At 30.4% G+C, this 17,752-nt stretch overlaps 3 protein-coding genes across 3 annotated transcripts; all 3 read left to right on the top strand.

Moving 5' to 3' along the window:
* Positions 1 to 62: 62 nt before the first annotated feature.
* On the top strand, positions 63 to 5,123 carry LOC145059475 (uncharacterized). The gene is made up of 7 exons (XM_079007325.1): positions 63 to 203; positions 295 to 586; positions 678 to 752; positions 1,779 to 1,850; positions 1,922 to 2,796; positions 2,911 to 3,151; positions 3,256 to 5,123. Exons 1-7 carry the CDS (start codon positions 63 to 65, stop codon positions 5,121 to 5,123), a joined length of 3,564 nt encoding a protein of 1,187 aa, XP_078863451.1.
* An 84-nt stretch (positions 5,124 to 5,207) lies between these two features.
* On the top strand, positions 5,208 to 6,566 carry LOC145059474 (uncharacterized). Its single transcript, XM_079007324.1, has one exon. The coding sequence runs from the start codon at positions 5,208 to 5,210 to the stop codon at positions 6,564 to 6,566; it is 1,359 nt and encodes a 452-aa protein (XP_078863450.1).
* A 3,256-nt stretch (positions 6,567 to 9,822) lies between these two features.
* On the top strand, positions 9,823 to 10,765 carry LPPBETA (Phosphatidic acid phosphatase (PAP2) family protein). Its single transcript, XM_079007070.1, has one exon. It carries the CDS (start codon positions 9,894 to 9,896, stop codon positions 10,569 to 10,571), a length of 678 nt encoding a protein of 225 aa, XP_078863196.1. The 5' UTR covers positions 9,823 to 9,893; the 3' UTR covers positions 10,572 to 10,765.
* Positions 10,766 to 17,752: the final 6,987 nt, after the last annotated feature.

Here is a 17,752-nt window from a genome sequence, read left to right as displayed (position 1 = left end):
GTTAAACAAAATATAAGAAATTGTTGTGTGAAATATAACTTTAATTGAAAAATATTTCAGTGATGGATGATCATATTACTGTTCAAAAAATTTCGACATTGCGAAACGTTTACATTTGGTGGAACATATTAGCTGTTCGGGTTTTATATGTGTGGGACGACGTTGAAAATAACCGAGTCCTGATTTGGTTGATTGTTCGTAACGTAAGTATGAATACAATAAAATAAATATGACATTTTTTTGGCTAATGTTCATTTTATTATTTACATAATTGTTAATATATTACATATACAGAGAGACAAAATGATCGCCATCGTCCCACAATGTTTGAGGCAAACAGTTTTGAACATGAATTTGGTTGGACGTGTATTGTCCTTAAATCATTTCCAAGTTGAGCAGTTTTACGAAGATCACCCCACGTATCAAAGTTATAGAATTTTTTTTGGTGATTGGACAATACTATTAAAAATTAACACAATATTTACTCGATTGGGAAATGATGTCGCCAATTCATTTCCACATTATCCATTATGTTCTTCTATCACAAGCCTCGCAAGAGATTTTAGTCGTCAAAGAATGATGATCGGTACATTTATATATTTAATTATATATATATATTTTGTTTTTATCAATTTCATACAACAAATTAAAATTATAGTAATTTTAATATGCTTTAGATGTTATTGGAAAATCGTTTGGGGAAGACGAATCACGCCATTCTATGCATTTGAATTATTTCTCCAAAATGAGATGTAAGTATATTTAAATATATTAACCAATTTTCATTGTTATTATGTGTTTTAACAAAATTTTGTTAAATGAATAGGGGACATATTATCAAGTTGATGTTCAATCACGTACCGATAAGCTTTATGATACCACTGTATCTTGCAATATTCAATCAATCCATAATTTATGTCTCTAGGGTCAAGTTGGTCCACTTAAATTTGTGTAAGTTAACCGTGGGCAACATTATATATAGTTTCATTCTTTACATGTTATTTATTTTAATATACCTTACTAACTATATATTACATGTCCATACAGACAATATTTTGGTTTCTACTATATTAACTGATGTCACGTTGGATCCAAGGACACCGGAAGCTGAGCGAATTAGGATTAGAGATAGAGAGAATAATTAAATTTTCTATAGTTATTTGTTAGCGGATTATGTCGTAGTTATTTGTTTGCGGATTATGTGGTAGTTATGTGTTTGCTGATTTTTAGAAGGTTGTTTGCTTGCGTACTTTTTATATTTATTTTTTGCTGAATTTGTGACATGGATTTTTAGTATTTTATAATGATTTAAAACTTTTAAGTTTATAAATTTTAGTTTCTTTGTCTGACTATTTTGTTTATGTTATTTAGTTTTCTTCTTTCTGTTTATTAGATATTTATACAGTTGTATAATAAGTAAAACAAATAATCTACCAAATAAAATTTACAATATCATTTAAATATAAATCAATCAATATGCATTCTTTCAATTATTGAAAAAAACTATTAAAACATGAAAGAAATATTTACCGAAAAAAATTAATGAAACTTGAAATAAATATATATTAACAAAAAACACAAATTGTTAAAACATTACTTCAAGTATTAAAAAAAACAGTATAATTTAATGTAAGTATCAATCTCACATATAAATAATTAGTTCAACTCAATCGGTATTCAATTAATACGGTTATAAGTATTGTATATAAAAATTATTTTTTATTACAATGTGTTATAAAAAAATAAAATTATATATTATTAATTTCATGTTTTTACAGTTGGCATGGTGATTGTAGATAAGGAAAATAGGCCTAATGAAGCTATCCAACTTGATGTAAATACACAAAAGGGTATGTTTCATATGCGCAACATGATTAATACATTATCTTTATGCATAATTCATCCAAAAAAATTATTGCAGAAAAAAGAAAATTATATAATAAGACATATTATGAACGACTAAAGGAGAAGAAGAAAATGAGACAAACAACTAATGGAGAAGTAAGTAGTCAAAACATGACACTTATGACAAATGTGTCTACAACACAGAGGACCCTGACTGATATTACTAATGTAACTCCTACAAGTGTATTGGATTTTGCTCAAAGGAAATCGATTAAGTACAAAAATGCATATCAACGACGCAAGGAACGAAACTCACCGACAACACCTATTGAAATTAGTCATCTGGATCCATATAGCTTTGTTTATAATGGTATCCCTAAAGAACATCGTGTTTTGAAGGTACAGCAACCATGTGTTCATTGTGGAGCAAAACGATTTCAGTTTGAATTCCCTACCTTTTGTTGCATGGATGGTAAGACAAAGTTATCACATTCCTCTATTCCTGAAGAATTACTCAACCTCTTCACATCCAGAAATGAATTAGGTAGGACATTTAGACAAATGATACGTTGCTACAACAACAACTTTTCTTTCGCATCAATTGGCGTTAATTATGACAAAACATTGACAAATATGACATCTGGAGTATACACCTTTTGTGTGAATGGAGGAATATATCATAGAATCGATCAGTTGATTCCAAGAGATGGAATACCTCGGTACTTACAGTTGTATTTTTACGACGTTGATTATGAGATGTCACATAGACTCCAAAGGAAGAATATTGATAAAGAAATTGCTGGAAAGTTGATTCGTGTTCTTGCTACAAACCCATATGTGAAGACATTTCGAAGACTTGCTGATCTAGGACCGCTTGACAATTACAGAGTCACTTTAAATGCATCGGTAGAACTTGATCAAAGGGTATACAACCGACCAACCACATCTGAGGTACCATAATAATTATTTTCTACTAATTATAAAATAAATATACCATGTATGAAATACAACAGTGCATATTACACACCATATTTAATCATGTCGTTTGTATCGTAAAAACCTCAGGTCACTGGTATTTGGGTTGAAGGTAACGACAACATAGCCGCATATAAACGAAGTATTATCGTTTATAGAAAATCCGAGAAACCGCAAACAATTCAATCTTATTGGGGATGTTATGATCCATTGTGTTATCCTTTATTTTTTCCTAACGGTGAGTCTGGATGGCATTCAAAAATCCCAAGACATGGATTTTCCATCAATGATATTATTAATGACGATGAAGGCATCGGGGATGATTTAGAAGGTACACATATCATAACTTTTAAAATTTTAGTTAAGTTAACAAACATTACATTTTGTACACAACATTAATTCTTAATTTTTTTTCACGACATCAACATTGTGTAGACTCTAATACAAATAAAGGGCGGAATATTGTATCTATGCGAGAGTACTACTGCTATAAGTTTCAAATTCAGCCAAATTATAATGTAATATTGTTGGGAGGGAGATTGCTACAACAGTTTGTAGTAGATATCTACATCAAGCTTGAGACTTCACGTTTGGATTTTTATAGAAAAAACCAGTCCAAAATAAGAGCAGATTTATACCAAGGTGTAGTGGATTGTGTTAATGCTGGTGAGGTTCGACCGACTATGATAGGGCAACGTGTCGTGTTACCTGCAAGTTTCATCGGAGGCCCTCGTGACATGCGGCGACGATTTCTTGACGCCATGACTTTAGTTCAAGATGACGGGAAGCCTGCCATATTTCTTACAATGACATGCAATCCAAATTGGCCAGAAATAAAAAATGAGTTACTACCTTGGCAGACGGCCCAAGATCGACCAGACCTTGTATCAAGAGTTTTTCGTGCTAAGTTAGAGGATCTTAAGAAACAACTCCTCAATAAGCATGTACTTGGTGTAGTGGGTTCGTACGTTTATGTCATTGAGTTTCAAAAGCGTGGTTTGCCGCATGCGCATTTCCTCTTGATAATGATGCCTCCATACAAGCTTACTAATGCAGACCATTACGACAAAATAGTATGTGCTGAAATTCCAGACCCAATAAGGTATCCTAAAATGCACGAATTGGTCATCTCACACATGATACATGGTCCTTGCGGTAGCTTAAACTCTGATTGTCCTTGTATGAATAATGAGCAAAAGAAATGTCGTTTTAGATACCCTCAACAATTCAATGAAACAACGTTACAAGGAAAGGACTCATATCCTGTGTACCGAAGAAGAGATAATGGTATAGAGGTGGACATACGAGGCAATAAGATGGATAACAGATGGGTTGTCCCGTATAACCCAAAGTTGTTAATGATGTTTAACTGCCATATGAATGTTGAAGTCTGCTCGAGTATAACCTCTGTGAAATATGTGTTTGAGTATATTTACAAGGGCCATGACAAACAAGTTATCAATATTGATCCGGATGGACAACCAGTCGTTATCAATGAGATAAAACGGTATCAGGATGCACGATATGTCTCACCTCCTGAGGCAATATGGAGGATTTTTAGCTTCCCCCTTTCTCAGATATACCCTTGTGTGATGGCTTTGCAGGTGCATCTCCCAAATCAACAGTTATTTAGGTTCAGTGAGGATGATACACTGACTAACATTGTTGAAAAGGAGAGAGATAATAGATCAATGTTGACTGCGTTTTTTCTAAAAAATAAAGAAGATATTCGTGCAAGAGAATATAAATATAGAGATTTTCCTAAAAAGTTTACGTGGGATCCGAAGTCACATCGTTGGAATCATCGAAAACTAGGATTAATGCGAGGTCGTTTGGTTTCTGCTAATCCTGCTGAAGGGGAGCGATACTACCTTCGCCTACTTTTATTGCATATTAGTGGCCCTACGTGTTTTGAAGATCTCTATACAGTCAACAATATAAAATACCCAACATTTCGGAAAGTAGCTCTTGAAAGAGGCTTAATAGAGTCCAATGATGGTTTGTTTCAATGTCTTACAGAGGCATCTTTGTTTCAATTTCCCAATGCTCTTAGAAGGTTGTTTGCAACAATATTGAGTTTTTGTGAGCCAGGAGATGTTCGTAAGTTATGGCATGAGCACTACAATGGACTTTTAGAAGATTATAGACGACAATACGGCAGTGTTGAGAGAGTCCAGAATATGGTCCTCACTGAAATCATGGTATTCCTACAATTTATGGGTGACCGCATTGATGATTTTGATCTTCCAAAAATAAATCAAAATGTCGATTTAGAATTTGGAGTTTTTTGTGAGGTACAATAAGAATGCTCTATTGTTTTAGAACATGAACATTTACAAGCCCGAGATTCTCTCAATCCCGAACAAAAGTTTGCATATGATGAGATCATGCGGCATGTCCATAATGATATTCCAGGAGTGTTTTTCATAGACGGTCCTGGTGGAACAGGAAAAACATTTTTGTACAAAGCTTTACTTGCTAATATTCGTTCGTGTGGTCATATTGCAATCACGACTGCTTCATCTGGTGTTGCGGCTAATAACATGCCCGGGGGAAGAACAGCTCACTCTCGCTTTAAGATTCCTATCAATCTTGAAAATAACTCAGTCTGTAAGATTTCAAGACAAAGTGGTACTGCACAACTACTTCGGACTGCAAAAGTAATCATTTGGGACGAAGCGTCGATGGCTAAAAGACATGCATTGGAGGCGGTTGACCGTACAATGAAAGATATCACTGAGGTGATGCTCCCATTTGGTGGAAAGATAATGGTTTTGGGAGGTGATCTCAGACAAGTGTTGCCGGTCGTCAAACGTGGAACACGAGCACAGACTGTGGATTCTAGCATACGGATGTCACCTCTTTGGTCTTTGATTACCAAGTTGCGGTTAACTATAAATATGAGAGCACTAACCGATCCATGGTTCTCAGACTTTCTATTACGTGTCGGTGATGGAGTTGAAGAAACGGTGCACAGAAACTTTATTCGCATCCCTGATGATATGGTAATTCCCTTCACTAAAAAAGAAAAGTCATTGCATGCTTTGATTGATGCAATCTTTCCATCCTTTGAAATTAACAGATCTGAACCAGATTATACAATTTCGCGTGCAATATTATCCACAAGAAATGATAGTGTCGATGAGATTAATGATTATTTGATCGGCCGATTCCATGGAGAAGAGCGAATTTACTATAGTTTTGATGAAGCCGTGGACGATATAAATAACTTATATCCTGTGGAATTTTTGAACACGCTCAGTGTTAGTGGTTTGCCCCCTCATTACTTAAGACTGAAAGTTGGATGCCCGATAATACTGTTACGGAATCTCGACCCGTCAAATGGATTATGTAACGGCACCCGATTGATATGTAAAAGTTTTCAGCACAATGTCATTGATGCCGAAATAGTTATTGGTCAACATGCTGGAAAGAGGGTATTTTTGCCAAGGATTCCTCTAAGTCCTTCTGAAGATGACATGTTCCCGTTCAAGCTGAAGAGAAAGCAATTTCCAATTCGATTATGTTTTGCTATGACAATAAATAAAGCTCAGGGACAAACAATTCCAAATGTAGGAATTTATCTTCCAGAATCGGTTTTCTCGCATGGCCAACTTTATGTGGCATTATCCAGAGGGATATCACGTGTCACTACAAAAGTATTGGTGAAACCCGATGAACAATTCAATGGCAGTGAAGTCTATACGTCAAATGTCGTGTATAAAGAAGTGTTGCATGATAAATAATGACTAGCCAATCATGTGTTCATATTCATTTTTAAAGAATCACAACTTTTCATTTTTAATTATTTTTGATTTCGTTTCTGGTAGCATGACTCTTATTGATAATTGTTTATGTGTAGCAAACTATTTGTGCAAAAACACTAATTCTATATACGAACTAATGTCTAAAATAAAGAAAAATCGCACCCGGCGCTTGGCGCGGGTAGACGACTAGTATATATATATATATATATATATATATATATATATATATATATATATATATATTCATTTGAGATCATGCTAATTTTGTGAGACCATGAGACCAAATCTAAAAATAATTTTAAAATGCAAAATAAAAGAAAAATCAAAAAAATTCTTTTTTTAATTATTATTTTCGGAACTTCAATTACCTAAAAAAATTACAGTTTTTTTAGACAACTATATATATATATATATATATATATATATATATATATATATATATATATATATATATGAGACCATGTTAATTTTGTGAGACCATGAGACCAAATCTAAAAATAATTTTAAAATGCAAAATAAAAGAAAAAACAAAAAATTCTTTTTTTAATTATTATTTTCGGAACTTTAATTACCTAAAAAAATTACCGTTTTTTTTTAAATACGTGAAATAGAATATTACACTGTAAATATTTTAATGTGATTTTTAGAATGTTAGAATATTTTACTAGATTTGTCAGATATGTAGAATATTCTAATATTCTACTAGAATATATAAAAAAATGTATTTTTTTAAATTTTTTTGGTATTATTTTTATTTTTTTTTGAAAATATAAATTCTGAAGATAATATTTTGAAAAAAAATTCGAAGATTTTCAATTATTTTGCATTTTAAAAATGTTTTTTTTATCTGGTAAATGAGTGGCTAGGATTGTGTTTCACGGTGTCACATTAACTTAACCTTATATATATATATATATATATATATATATATATATATATATATATATATAAAAGGAATCTAAAATATAAAACTACGTGGATCTATAACCGAGTTCAACCACGTCAGTTTTTTAGAAAAAAAAAAGTTTCAATATGTATAAAAACTGATGGTGAGAGGACCGAATCCAAATAAGTCATTTCTTTTATTTACTAAAACCAACATAAATTTGGAGTAAGCCGGTCAAAAACTTGACGTGAACAAAGTCATCGACAGTTATTTATAATGAATCCCCCGCATCACTTTGTTTTTGGAAACGATGTTGGTTTCTTCTTGCTACCAAATATGATGTCATTTATTACCTATAGCGCACACACACACAAATATATAATAACTAAGGAATCATTAGACCTTGTTTATATAAACTGTAAACAAATTTTAAAAATTAGGTGGCTCTTAAGATCCACCTAAGTTCTAATTGACTCACCACTATATAATAACTAAGGATTCATTAGACCTTGATATATATAATCTATAATCATCTTTTCTATATTAATGTATAAGCATCTCCACAAAAATAACCTAGAAAATCGTATTTTAAAAGGAACTATGACGTTATTGTCATCCTTTCACCGTCACATGAAAATCATGACCATCAAACTAAAGGCATTGAGATATTAATGGAGCACATAACTTACCTTCAAAGATGCTGATCCATAGCAAGATCGCAGTATCACACTGTCACTACATAAAGTTCTTTGTGTCTTTCAAAGATGCTGACTCATAGCAAGATCGAGATTACTAAGATACATATGGAACCTGAATTGGTTGTAAGAACATATGATCTCTTCCTTGTATTGTAATGAAATCTTTTTTTTTTCTTTTTTGCGTAAATTACACTTTTGGTCCCTACGGTTTACATGGATTCGCACTTTTGGTCCAACCATGGAAAAATGGGCAAGACATATCCCTATAGTTTCCTAATCTTGCAGTTTTGGTCCTTAATCCATATAAATAGACTATATTGCTCTTTCTAATTTCTTTTTATATTTTCTTTTACTCACTTATAAATTTTTATATCATAAAAAATAAAAAATATACACCAACCACCCACCTCCCCTCACCCTCTACCCCAACCTCACTGTCCCTCTCCCCTTCTTCTTCCTTCCTCGTTTTTGTTTCACCCCGTTCAAGAGTGTTGCTCTATCCCACATTTATTCTTCATATTTATTTCTTTATTCTTCTTCCTAATTGACATAAAATCATAATATTGGTAAATGTTTGAAATTGGTCGTTGTGGAGCATATGAGCATTTGGTTGCTGTAGGAAGCAACGAAGTCACCAAGATGGGGTGGGGGGGGGGGGACCACGATGAAGAGTAGGATGACGACGATGGAGAACATGTCTGATACAGTGTCGAGGATATGATACTTTCTAAGTTTGGACGAGGTGAGTTTGAGTTGATGATCCAATTGTCATAATTGGTATGTTACTAGGGTTAGAAATAGAAATTGGCGAGAGATGACATGTCTACAGTTCGTCGTAGGGAGAGAGGCTGAGACACTAAAAGAGGAGACATAGGATCTATGAAATCATAAGGTGATGAATCAAAAGGAGCAGGAGGACTAAATCACCAGCCATGATCACTGCCATTGGATCTCCTTTTGCTCATATGGAGTAGATGAACTGGAATAAATGTGCTACGATTTTCTCATGGAGGTGTCGATCGGTGAAGGTAAGAGATGAAGCAACGGTGAAGACTAAAGCTCCGAGGATGTTTCCGATGGTGAATAAGAGAGATGGACTTGATCGGTTGTGGTGGGGGTAGGGAGGGAGTGAGGGTGAGGTTGAGGGTGGACGGGTGTGGTGTATATTTATTATTTTTATTTTTGTTATCAAAATTTATAATTGAGTAAAGAAATTAGGAAATGCAATATAGTTTATTTATATGGATCAAGGACCAAAACTGGAAGATTGGGAAACCACAAGGACATGTCTTATCCATTTTTTAAAGGTTGAACAAAAAATATGAATTCATGTAAACCACAGGGACCTAAACTGTAATTTATTTATTTATTTATTTTTTGAAACAGTATGTTAATATGTAGTATTCAGTTTTATAGCTTGATTTCTGTATCTTGACATTATAAATATGTATTTGAAAGCTTGACCATATGTTTATTTACAAGTTAAGTTTGATAAACTTGGCGATTTTATGAATTCTTAATTGTATGAACAAGTTTAAATTTTTTATTTTGTTTTTGAAAAAGTATTTGGATTGACGTAGAGATTAATGGGCTTAAAAAGCTCATGGGCCTACAAATTTATAGCCCAATGTAGTTTATGCTAAAATGTAAAATCCAATTTCTGCCGGCAACCGCAACTAACACAACAACTGTTGTCTAGACGGTCGATCGGAATAATCCGCCATGGAGAAACCATCGCGGCCGCCACCACCACCGTCAACATCGCTCCTCCGCCACCTAGTCAACTTTGATACAGCTGTTTCCCTCACTCTCTACAACCTCACTCAACCCATCCTGCCTCGTCCCTTCCTCAAACTTCTTGAAATCTCCGGCGACGGCCGTCTCTTCTTCCCTATCCTCCTTTCCCTCCTTCTCTCTCCTCTCCGATCCGCTTCTCCTCTACTACTGACCTTACTTGTTAACCTACTTATCGGATCTCTGCTCGATCTTATTCTTATAGGTCTCATCAAACATATCGTTCGCCGGCCCCGCCCTGTCTATAACAAACACATGTTCCTCACCTTCGCCGTTGACCACTGGTCTTTCCCCAGCGGCCACGCTTCTAGAGTTTGCTTCACCGCTTCCTTGTTTTATCTTTCCTCTGATTTAATCCCAAGTATTTTCCTTCAATTGAAGTCTGGCATGTTAGGATTGGATGAATTTGAGAGTGTTAAGCGTTTAAACGTGCTTGTAATAGCCTGGGCTACTGCTACGTCGGTTTCTAGGGTTTTGCTTGGACGGCATTTCGTGTTTGATGTTGCTGCGGGAGCTGGATTGGGTGTTCTTAATGCGTCATTCGTCTTTCACTTCCTGAATTGTGAGTTTTTTAGCTCGATCCTTTCCAGGAAATTGTCGTGGTAAATCTAATTTCTGTTCAGTTTTTATGGTGTACAATTCATATGAGAATTCATTGGAATCGTATTGGCTACATTTTCATCACACAATTGTAGAGATCTCATTGTTGTATAGTATTTGTAGTTAGAACTAATTTGAATTGGTTGAGTGATTTGTTGAATCTTTCATGAGATAATAACATCTTCAGGTTCTGTTGATCTTGCTATCTCTTATACTGATGATAAATTTACAAATTCACCAGCTCAATGTGTATGTTTGGAAACTGCATTCTTAGAAAAACTCTTCCTCAGATTAAGCTAAACCATCTTCATTCTTTCAAAGATTTGCTTATTGCATTCAGGAATTGATGCAGTAGATGGTGTATGATCTTTAATGAGGAATCAAAGTGGAATCTTACACATCAGTAATAATGAAATTATCTATCAGTAAATACTTTGAGCAGCTATTGATCAATTTTCAACTCAATCTAGACATATTTCTATAATAAACCATTATACCACTAACCAACTGCAGACAAGTACTTGAATATATTTCAATTATAAATTAGCAATCATTTGCAGTATGGGTTCTCAAGGCCTATCATTGTAGTCTTACTTAGTGGATGCCATTCTGCATTATTTGATCTTCCCATGATGTTGATATGAATGCACCATGTAGAATTGTTAGCCTTTTGAGCTGTAAATGATTGAGTTATAGAATATGGCCCAATTACATGTTGATGTGTCACACATTTTTTACTAAATTATTATTTTCTCTTTAGAAATTTATATCTAGACATTGATTGTTAGCAACTACTTTAAGTAACTAGAAATCTGTTTACTGATTATGATTTGCCAATAAACAGTTAACTATTTGACAATTGTAGCTATTTACTTTAAATATGCTGCTCTTGAGTTGAATTTCTGTACCCTTTTGGGAATTATAAGATGTTTATTTATTAATTTATTTATTTAGATATCACTCTTTTATCAGTATAGGCTTTATAATAGCATGTATTTAGGTACTTTGTCTATAAAATTCTATGTAGTGAAAAAAGTAAATTTTATTATATATGATTGCCACTTATAGGAGTTGATATGATGGGGCTTTTCTTATCATCTATTATCTTTTGCACATTCATTCTCTTTTTATTAATTTATTTTATGCAATAATGCTATTTTTATTTCAGTTATGCCACTCTATGCCATTAATGTGACTCATATTACTACACTCCATTCATTCAGATTCAATATACATGTTTATTTTCAGAAGTAAATATGCAAAACCTTATATATATATATATATATATATATATATATATATATATATATATATATATATATATATATATATATATATATATATATACACCATTAAACATGCAAATTTCTTTTATGTTGTTACATAATACTATAGTTATTTGTAAATCTTAGAAAGTTTCATAATTCAAATTTTTTACCATTGTGCCCTACATACAATGAATAAAGCTTCTTTAATCTACATGTCCCACATAAATAGGATTCCCTTAACCTCTCTACCTATTTTCACTGATTTTTTTTATTTAATTTCTGGCACATTTTTAACATGGTAATATGGGGTAAGGGAATTAAAGACATTTCTAACTTTTTAAGTCTTATCAGTGAGAAGTTTTTTTTAAAGAAATGAAGTCTTTACTTGTGTTTTTATAACTGACTTTTCTTGTTGTGGCTCTTAATGTGAAAAGGGTAATTTCGGAAATATGATGAAATTGGTGTCATTTGCATCCAAGAGATGGGTAGGGGTCTTTTTTAAAGTGGAGTACTGAATACTGATTTTGGTCAAACTTGGTCAGAATCTTGAAATGGGAATACATTCATTCACTAGTCAAATTTGATCAAATCTTGAAATGTGAATGAATCATTATGAGTCTCATTTCTTATACTTTATTGGGTTGCAGCAAAAGAGGACCACATCTGGAAATTTTGACCAAATATATATATGTATATATTTAAAAATATATATATATATATATATATATATATATATATATATATATATATATATATATATATATATATAAATTTTTTAGAAGAAAATGAATCTACTTTTTCTGTGTGATTTTAATAACTCAATGTTGATTCATGATTGATGGTAGATATAACATGGGCAGAGGGATTCAGAGGTTAATTTAGACTGACAGTTTTGAAAGAGATGTGCAGGAAATTTATTTAAAAAAAAAAAAAAAAAATTCATTTGTGGGCCCCACTTCAGTACAAATTAGATGCAGAGAAAAAGGTTAAAATTTAAAGCTCAGGTGCTTGTATATCTGCTTTATTTATTCTGTAAGGCTCTTTTATTTTATTTTATTTAATTCATTAATCATTACTTGAGGTATTTTTGGAAACATATAGCGGAAAAACAAAGCTTATTTTTGAGCTCTCTCATCAGACTTTCAGACTTTATTTTCCTGACCTATCACAAAAAAAAAGATATTTTTTTAATGTTTTTTTTTTTATTTTTTATTTTTTAACTTTATGAGATTTTTCCTTCGGAAAAAATACCCAAATTTATTACTTGGTTCTCTACTAAAATTTGTTTTGGGAAAATTGTAGGGGTTTTTTTTTTTTGGTAAAAAAAGACTTTTGATTTAAACTCGAAAACATAAAAGTTTTACTTTTTTTTTTTTTAATAATTTTTTTTTTCCGTTTGTATTTATTTATTTTAAACATGTTTTTGTTAAGCAAGCAAAAATTGACCAAACTTGCTAACCCAGTATAAAATGTTGAAATGAGTAGACGGGTCAACCCATTTAACTTGATATATAATTGAAAATAACATTTTTTTTTTAGTTTTTACTGGATCTTGTTTTAGAGCATAAATAAAATAAAATGATTTTTCTTCTTTTTGAATATTTATTTAATTTAAAAAATGAAAACAGAAATCAACATACACGAACCAACCGTAATATTCTTGTTTCTCGAATCTTGAATTAGCTCGATTCTTAATCACGAAAAAAAGATAGATGATTTTCTTTTATTTTTCACTTTTACCCTTTGCTTTTATTAAACAAACAAAAAAAAGTTACTAAAATATTCTTTATAGTACAAAAAACAAGACTTGATCATTGTTACAAAAATGTCCCCAATGTGCAGTAAATAATTGTACCTAAGATCACTAGAACAATCCCATGACCCGATCCAATGCAATCCAATGGCCACAATTAAAAGTTTCCATGCACTTTCTCTGTCCATGCGCATGTTCTTCAAAAAATAGTCCTATGCTGTCTCTTATTTCATTTATTTATACTATTTTTTTTTGTTGTAAAATTCCATGTTTATTTCTGATACAACGATCACATCTCCACATTCACCATGAAAACACATAAGCATGTTGTAGGTCCATTTCCTTTTTATCGTTTCCCCCCACATTTCACATAATTGGAATCCAAGATTTGTAAAGTTTATTATTCCAAAAATGAAACAAGAATATTATTTGGACAAAATGAATTGGTTTAGAATTAGGAGGTTAGGATCACAATGTGGTTTATTGTATTAGTTAATTGTAAAAGGGTCCATAGTGTCGTTAAGAAATTGATGTTTTTATGTATATTTTGAGACTAAATGTCGGGTGCATAGTGGTTGTGTTGTGACATGAATGATAATTGATAAGCCAAAGGTTGAAAGGAACCGAGGTGTAGGGTAATTAGATTGTCCTTTCCTTAGTTGGTTATGGCCTATGGGGTCAAATTGTTGGTCCCCTAAACTAATGCTAAGTTGTCAAGGGGTGTATGGTTTGTAGAATATTTACAAATGAATGAAATCTGTCAAAAAAATACATGAATTGGAATATGAAAGAATCGTGATTGTCGTATGTCTCGTTGGTAAAAAATAAAATGTGATTCAGTAACGGATGTGTCTGTGTACATACGTGCATAATGAGGGTATTTAGGGTATTTAGGTATGATAATTAAAAGGAATAATTCTATTTAATTCAATAAGGGAACACTTATATTGAACTTGTCCAAAGCTCATCATGTACAAGTAAATCGCGGGTAATATTTTGGTATGCCTACATTTGAATTTTGGACATCTTGATATTTTTTAAGTGTAATTTTTAACTTAAATCTTATTGAGTCATAATTAGTTTCTTTTTGCTTATTTTGGAATTATTTTGTTCACAATTTCACAATTAAATTGATATTTGAATGTAATCATTATGATGACCTCATCGACCTCAAATAGTTGATTTTTTTGTTTGATTCTTAAAAACTGATGATTTCTTTTGTAGATCATGAATAATCTATTTGCTTTTTTCTATATGTAATGGGTTTGTTTTAAAGAATATTTAAATATCCTACTATCTTTTTTCTATTCATCCTTTTACCCTCCTCCTCCTTCTCCTCCTCCTCCTCCTCCTCCCCCCCCCCCCCCCCCCCCCCACCCCACACACACACATAAAAAAAACAATATATATATATATATATATATATATATATATATATATATATATATATATGTTTAAGCTTCAGAATATTCTACACAACATAATTTTTTTCCAAGATAAATGACATATTCAATTTTATACTTCAAACTAGGCGAATGTCCGCGCGTTGCGCAGAAACACCTATATAGTTGAAGTATTTACAAATATATAATTTTTTAAATATAACAATAACGTTGTTGTTAAATTTAATATAATAATTTGTATATACTAAATTGATATAATATATTGATTATTTTGAATTATATGATAATATATACATTTATTATAACTTCATAATCTCAATCATTTGAATGACTTCTACTTGCGAGTTACACATGAATAAAATTAAATATAATATATGATTTGATGTTATATATAGTTGTTTTTATTGTTAATTAATTTTCTAAAATTTATTTGCTTAATGTTTAAATTTCTATCATTATAATTATTTAAAACATCAAACATTGTTTTTTTATTTTAAAGCTAACAATATAATCATTTATATAAAGTTGTTTTTAACTATTGTTATTGTAAGTTATTTTAAGCTACTTATTTGGAAACTTTTAACGATTATAAAAATATATTTAAGAAATATTTTAGTTAAATTGAAATTACAATTTAGTTTTTGCTTTTATCACTACAATTTATCACTTTTAACTATTTACAAAATATTATTTTGTTTTTTTAAATGGAACTGAAATTTATATTTTAGTTGACATTGTAATGCGCAGAAACACGTATATAGTTGAAGTCTTTACAAATATATATATATATATATATATATTTTTAAATATAACACTAACGTTGTTGTTAAATTTGATATAATAATTCATATATTAATTTGATATAATATATTGATTATTTTGAATTATATGATAATATATAAATCTATTATAACGTCATAATCTCAATCATTTGAATGACTTCTACTCGCGAGTTACACATCAATGAAATTAAATATCATATATGGTTTAATATTATTTATAGTTGTTATTTTTAACTAATTTTTAAAATTTTTTTTGCTTAATGTTTTGATTTCTATCATTATAATTATTTAAAACATCAAACATTATTTTTTGATTTTAAAGGTAATAATATAATCATTTATATAGAGTTATTTTTAACTATTGTTATTATAAGTTATTTTAAGTTACTTATTTGAAATTTTTTAACGATTATATAAATATATTTAGGAAATATTTTAGTTAAACTGATATTACAATTTAGTTTTTGTATTTATCACTATAATTTATCACTTTTAACTATTTACAAAATATTATTTGGTTTTTTTAGTGGAATTGATATTTATATTTAAGTTGACACTGTAATGTTATATTTAAATTAACAATTTAAGTATTTTGTCAAAACTGTTCAAAAATTATAGCTTTAAACTGATAATGGTTTACATGCAACAACATTTTAAATATAATAAATGAAGTATAATATGTTAAAATTTAAAGACATAACTTTATAAATAGAAGTAAAGATATTATTTTAAAATTGAAATTTAGTCTATTTATAATTATACTTTAGGTTTGATATTTATTTAACTTTATTAACCAACTTACAATCATTATTAGAAAGACACTATAATTTATCACTTTTAACTATTTATAAAATAATATTTGGGTTGTTTAAGTTAAATAAAATTTATATTTAAGTTGAGCCTATAATGTTATATTTTAATTAATAGTTTAAGTATTTTATACAAATTATTCAAAAAATTATACCTTAAAATGATAATTGTTTACATCCAACAATTTATTAAAACTAATAAATTAAGTATAATATGTTAAAACTTAAAAAACATAATTTTATAAGTAGAATTAAAGATATTATTTTAATATTCAAATTTAGTTTATATATGAATACACTTTAGATTTGATATTTATTTAACCTAATTACCAAATTATAATTATTATTATAAGGAAATTGAAAAGTCATGGGAGTTTCAAATGAATGTGGTGAAATGAAAAAATAATGGGGGTTTCAAATGCATAAGATTCAAGAAAAAATGCTAGCTTTATAAGTATACTTCAAATACGTCTTTCTTTTTGCTACAATCTTGTCTTGTTGTATAAAATTAATTCTCGATATCACTTAATTTCATTAAAATTTACATGAAATGACATAACTATGACAATATGAACACATTTCAAATTTATAACTTATAATGTTTAAAATCAGGAGAGTCTTAAAAAAAATCCACCATTTTATCTTTTAATGCTAAAAAAATTATCATGTTATATCTTTGTCCCCATGGTGTGAATTGTGAGCTTAGTGGCTGAAGAGCAAAATTCCGCACAAGAGGTCTATATTTTAAAACCTGACACACTTGAAATATTGCTAGTGTTTAATGATCGACCTGACATGTGGATTTTGAGGCGGATTTACATGGTAGACTTAGATAGTACGGTTTATCATTTTCATTTTAAGACCATTTTAGTTATATTTTTGTTCAATAAAACCATTTTATGGTATGATCTTGCCTAAGTTAATGCTTCATGATCATTTTTGCCTGGGTCTATTAAATAAATTTTAAAATCACTCTCAATTACATTGGTCTAATAAACATTTGAATGAATACATATTGTTGTATTATGGTTTTAATGAAAGTAAGTTGCCATAAAATGGTAACAAAACATTAATTTTGGCAAAATCAATCATATCATATGGATAAAAATATAACATAATAGCTTTTTTAAACATCAAGATAATACGTTATGTTTTTCTTGTGGTTTTAAAAT

This window comes from Lactuca serriola, chromosome 6 (genome assembly GCF_051521515.1).
Source record: "Lactuca serriola cultivar US96UC23 chromosome 6, Lser_US96UC23_V15, whole genome shotgun sequence".
Classification (NCBI taxonomy): domain Eukaryota; kingdom Viridiplantae; phylum Streptophyta; class Magnoliopsida; order Asterales; family Asteraceae; genus Lactuca; species Lactuca serriola.
The sequence above is the reverse complement of the archived record's forward strand: the minus strand, read 5'-3'. Positions and strand labels throughout refer to the sequence as shown.

Bases quoted from the DNA above. Each gene is read 5' to 3' on its own strand.
- LOC145059475 (XM_079007325.1), top strand. From the start codon at position 63: ATGGATGATCATATTACTGTTCAAAAAATTTCGACATTGCGAAACGTT. The intron at 204-294 runs GTAAGTATGAAT...TTACATATACAG, and splicing joins TTTGGTTGATTGTTCGTAAC to AGAGACAAAATGATCGCCAT. The intron at 3,152-3,255 runs GTACACATATCA...AACATTGTGTAG, and splicing joins CATCGGGGATGATTTAGAAG to ACTCTAATACAAATAAAGGG.
- LOC145059474 (XM_079007324.1), top strand. From the start codon at position 5,208: ATGCGGCATGTCCATAATGATATTCCAGGAGTGTTTTTCATAGACGGT.
- LPPBETA (XM_079007070.1), top strand. From the start codon at position 9,894: ATGGAGAAACCATCGCGGCCGCCACCACCACCGTCAACATCGCTCCTC.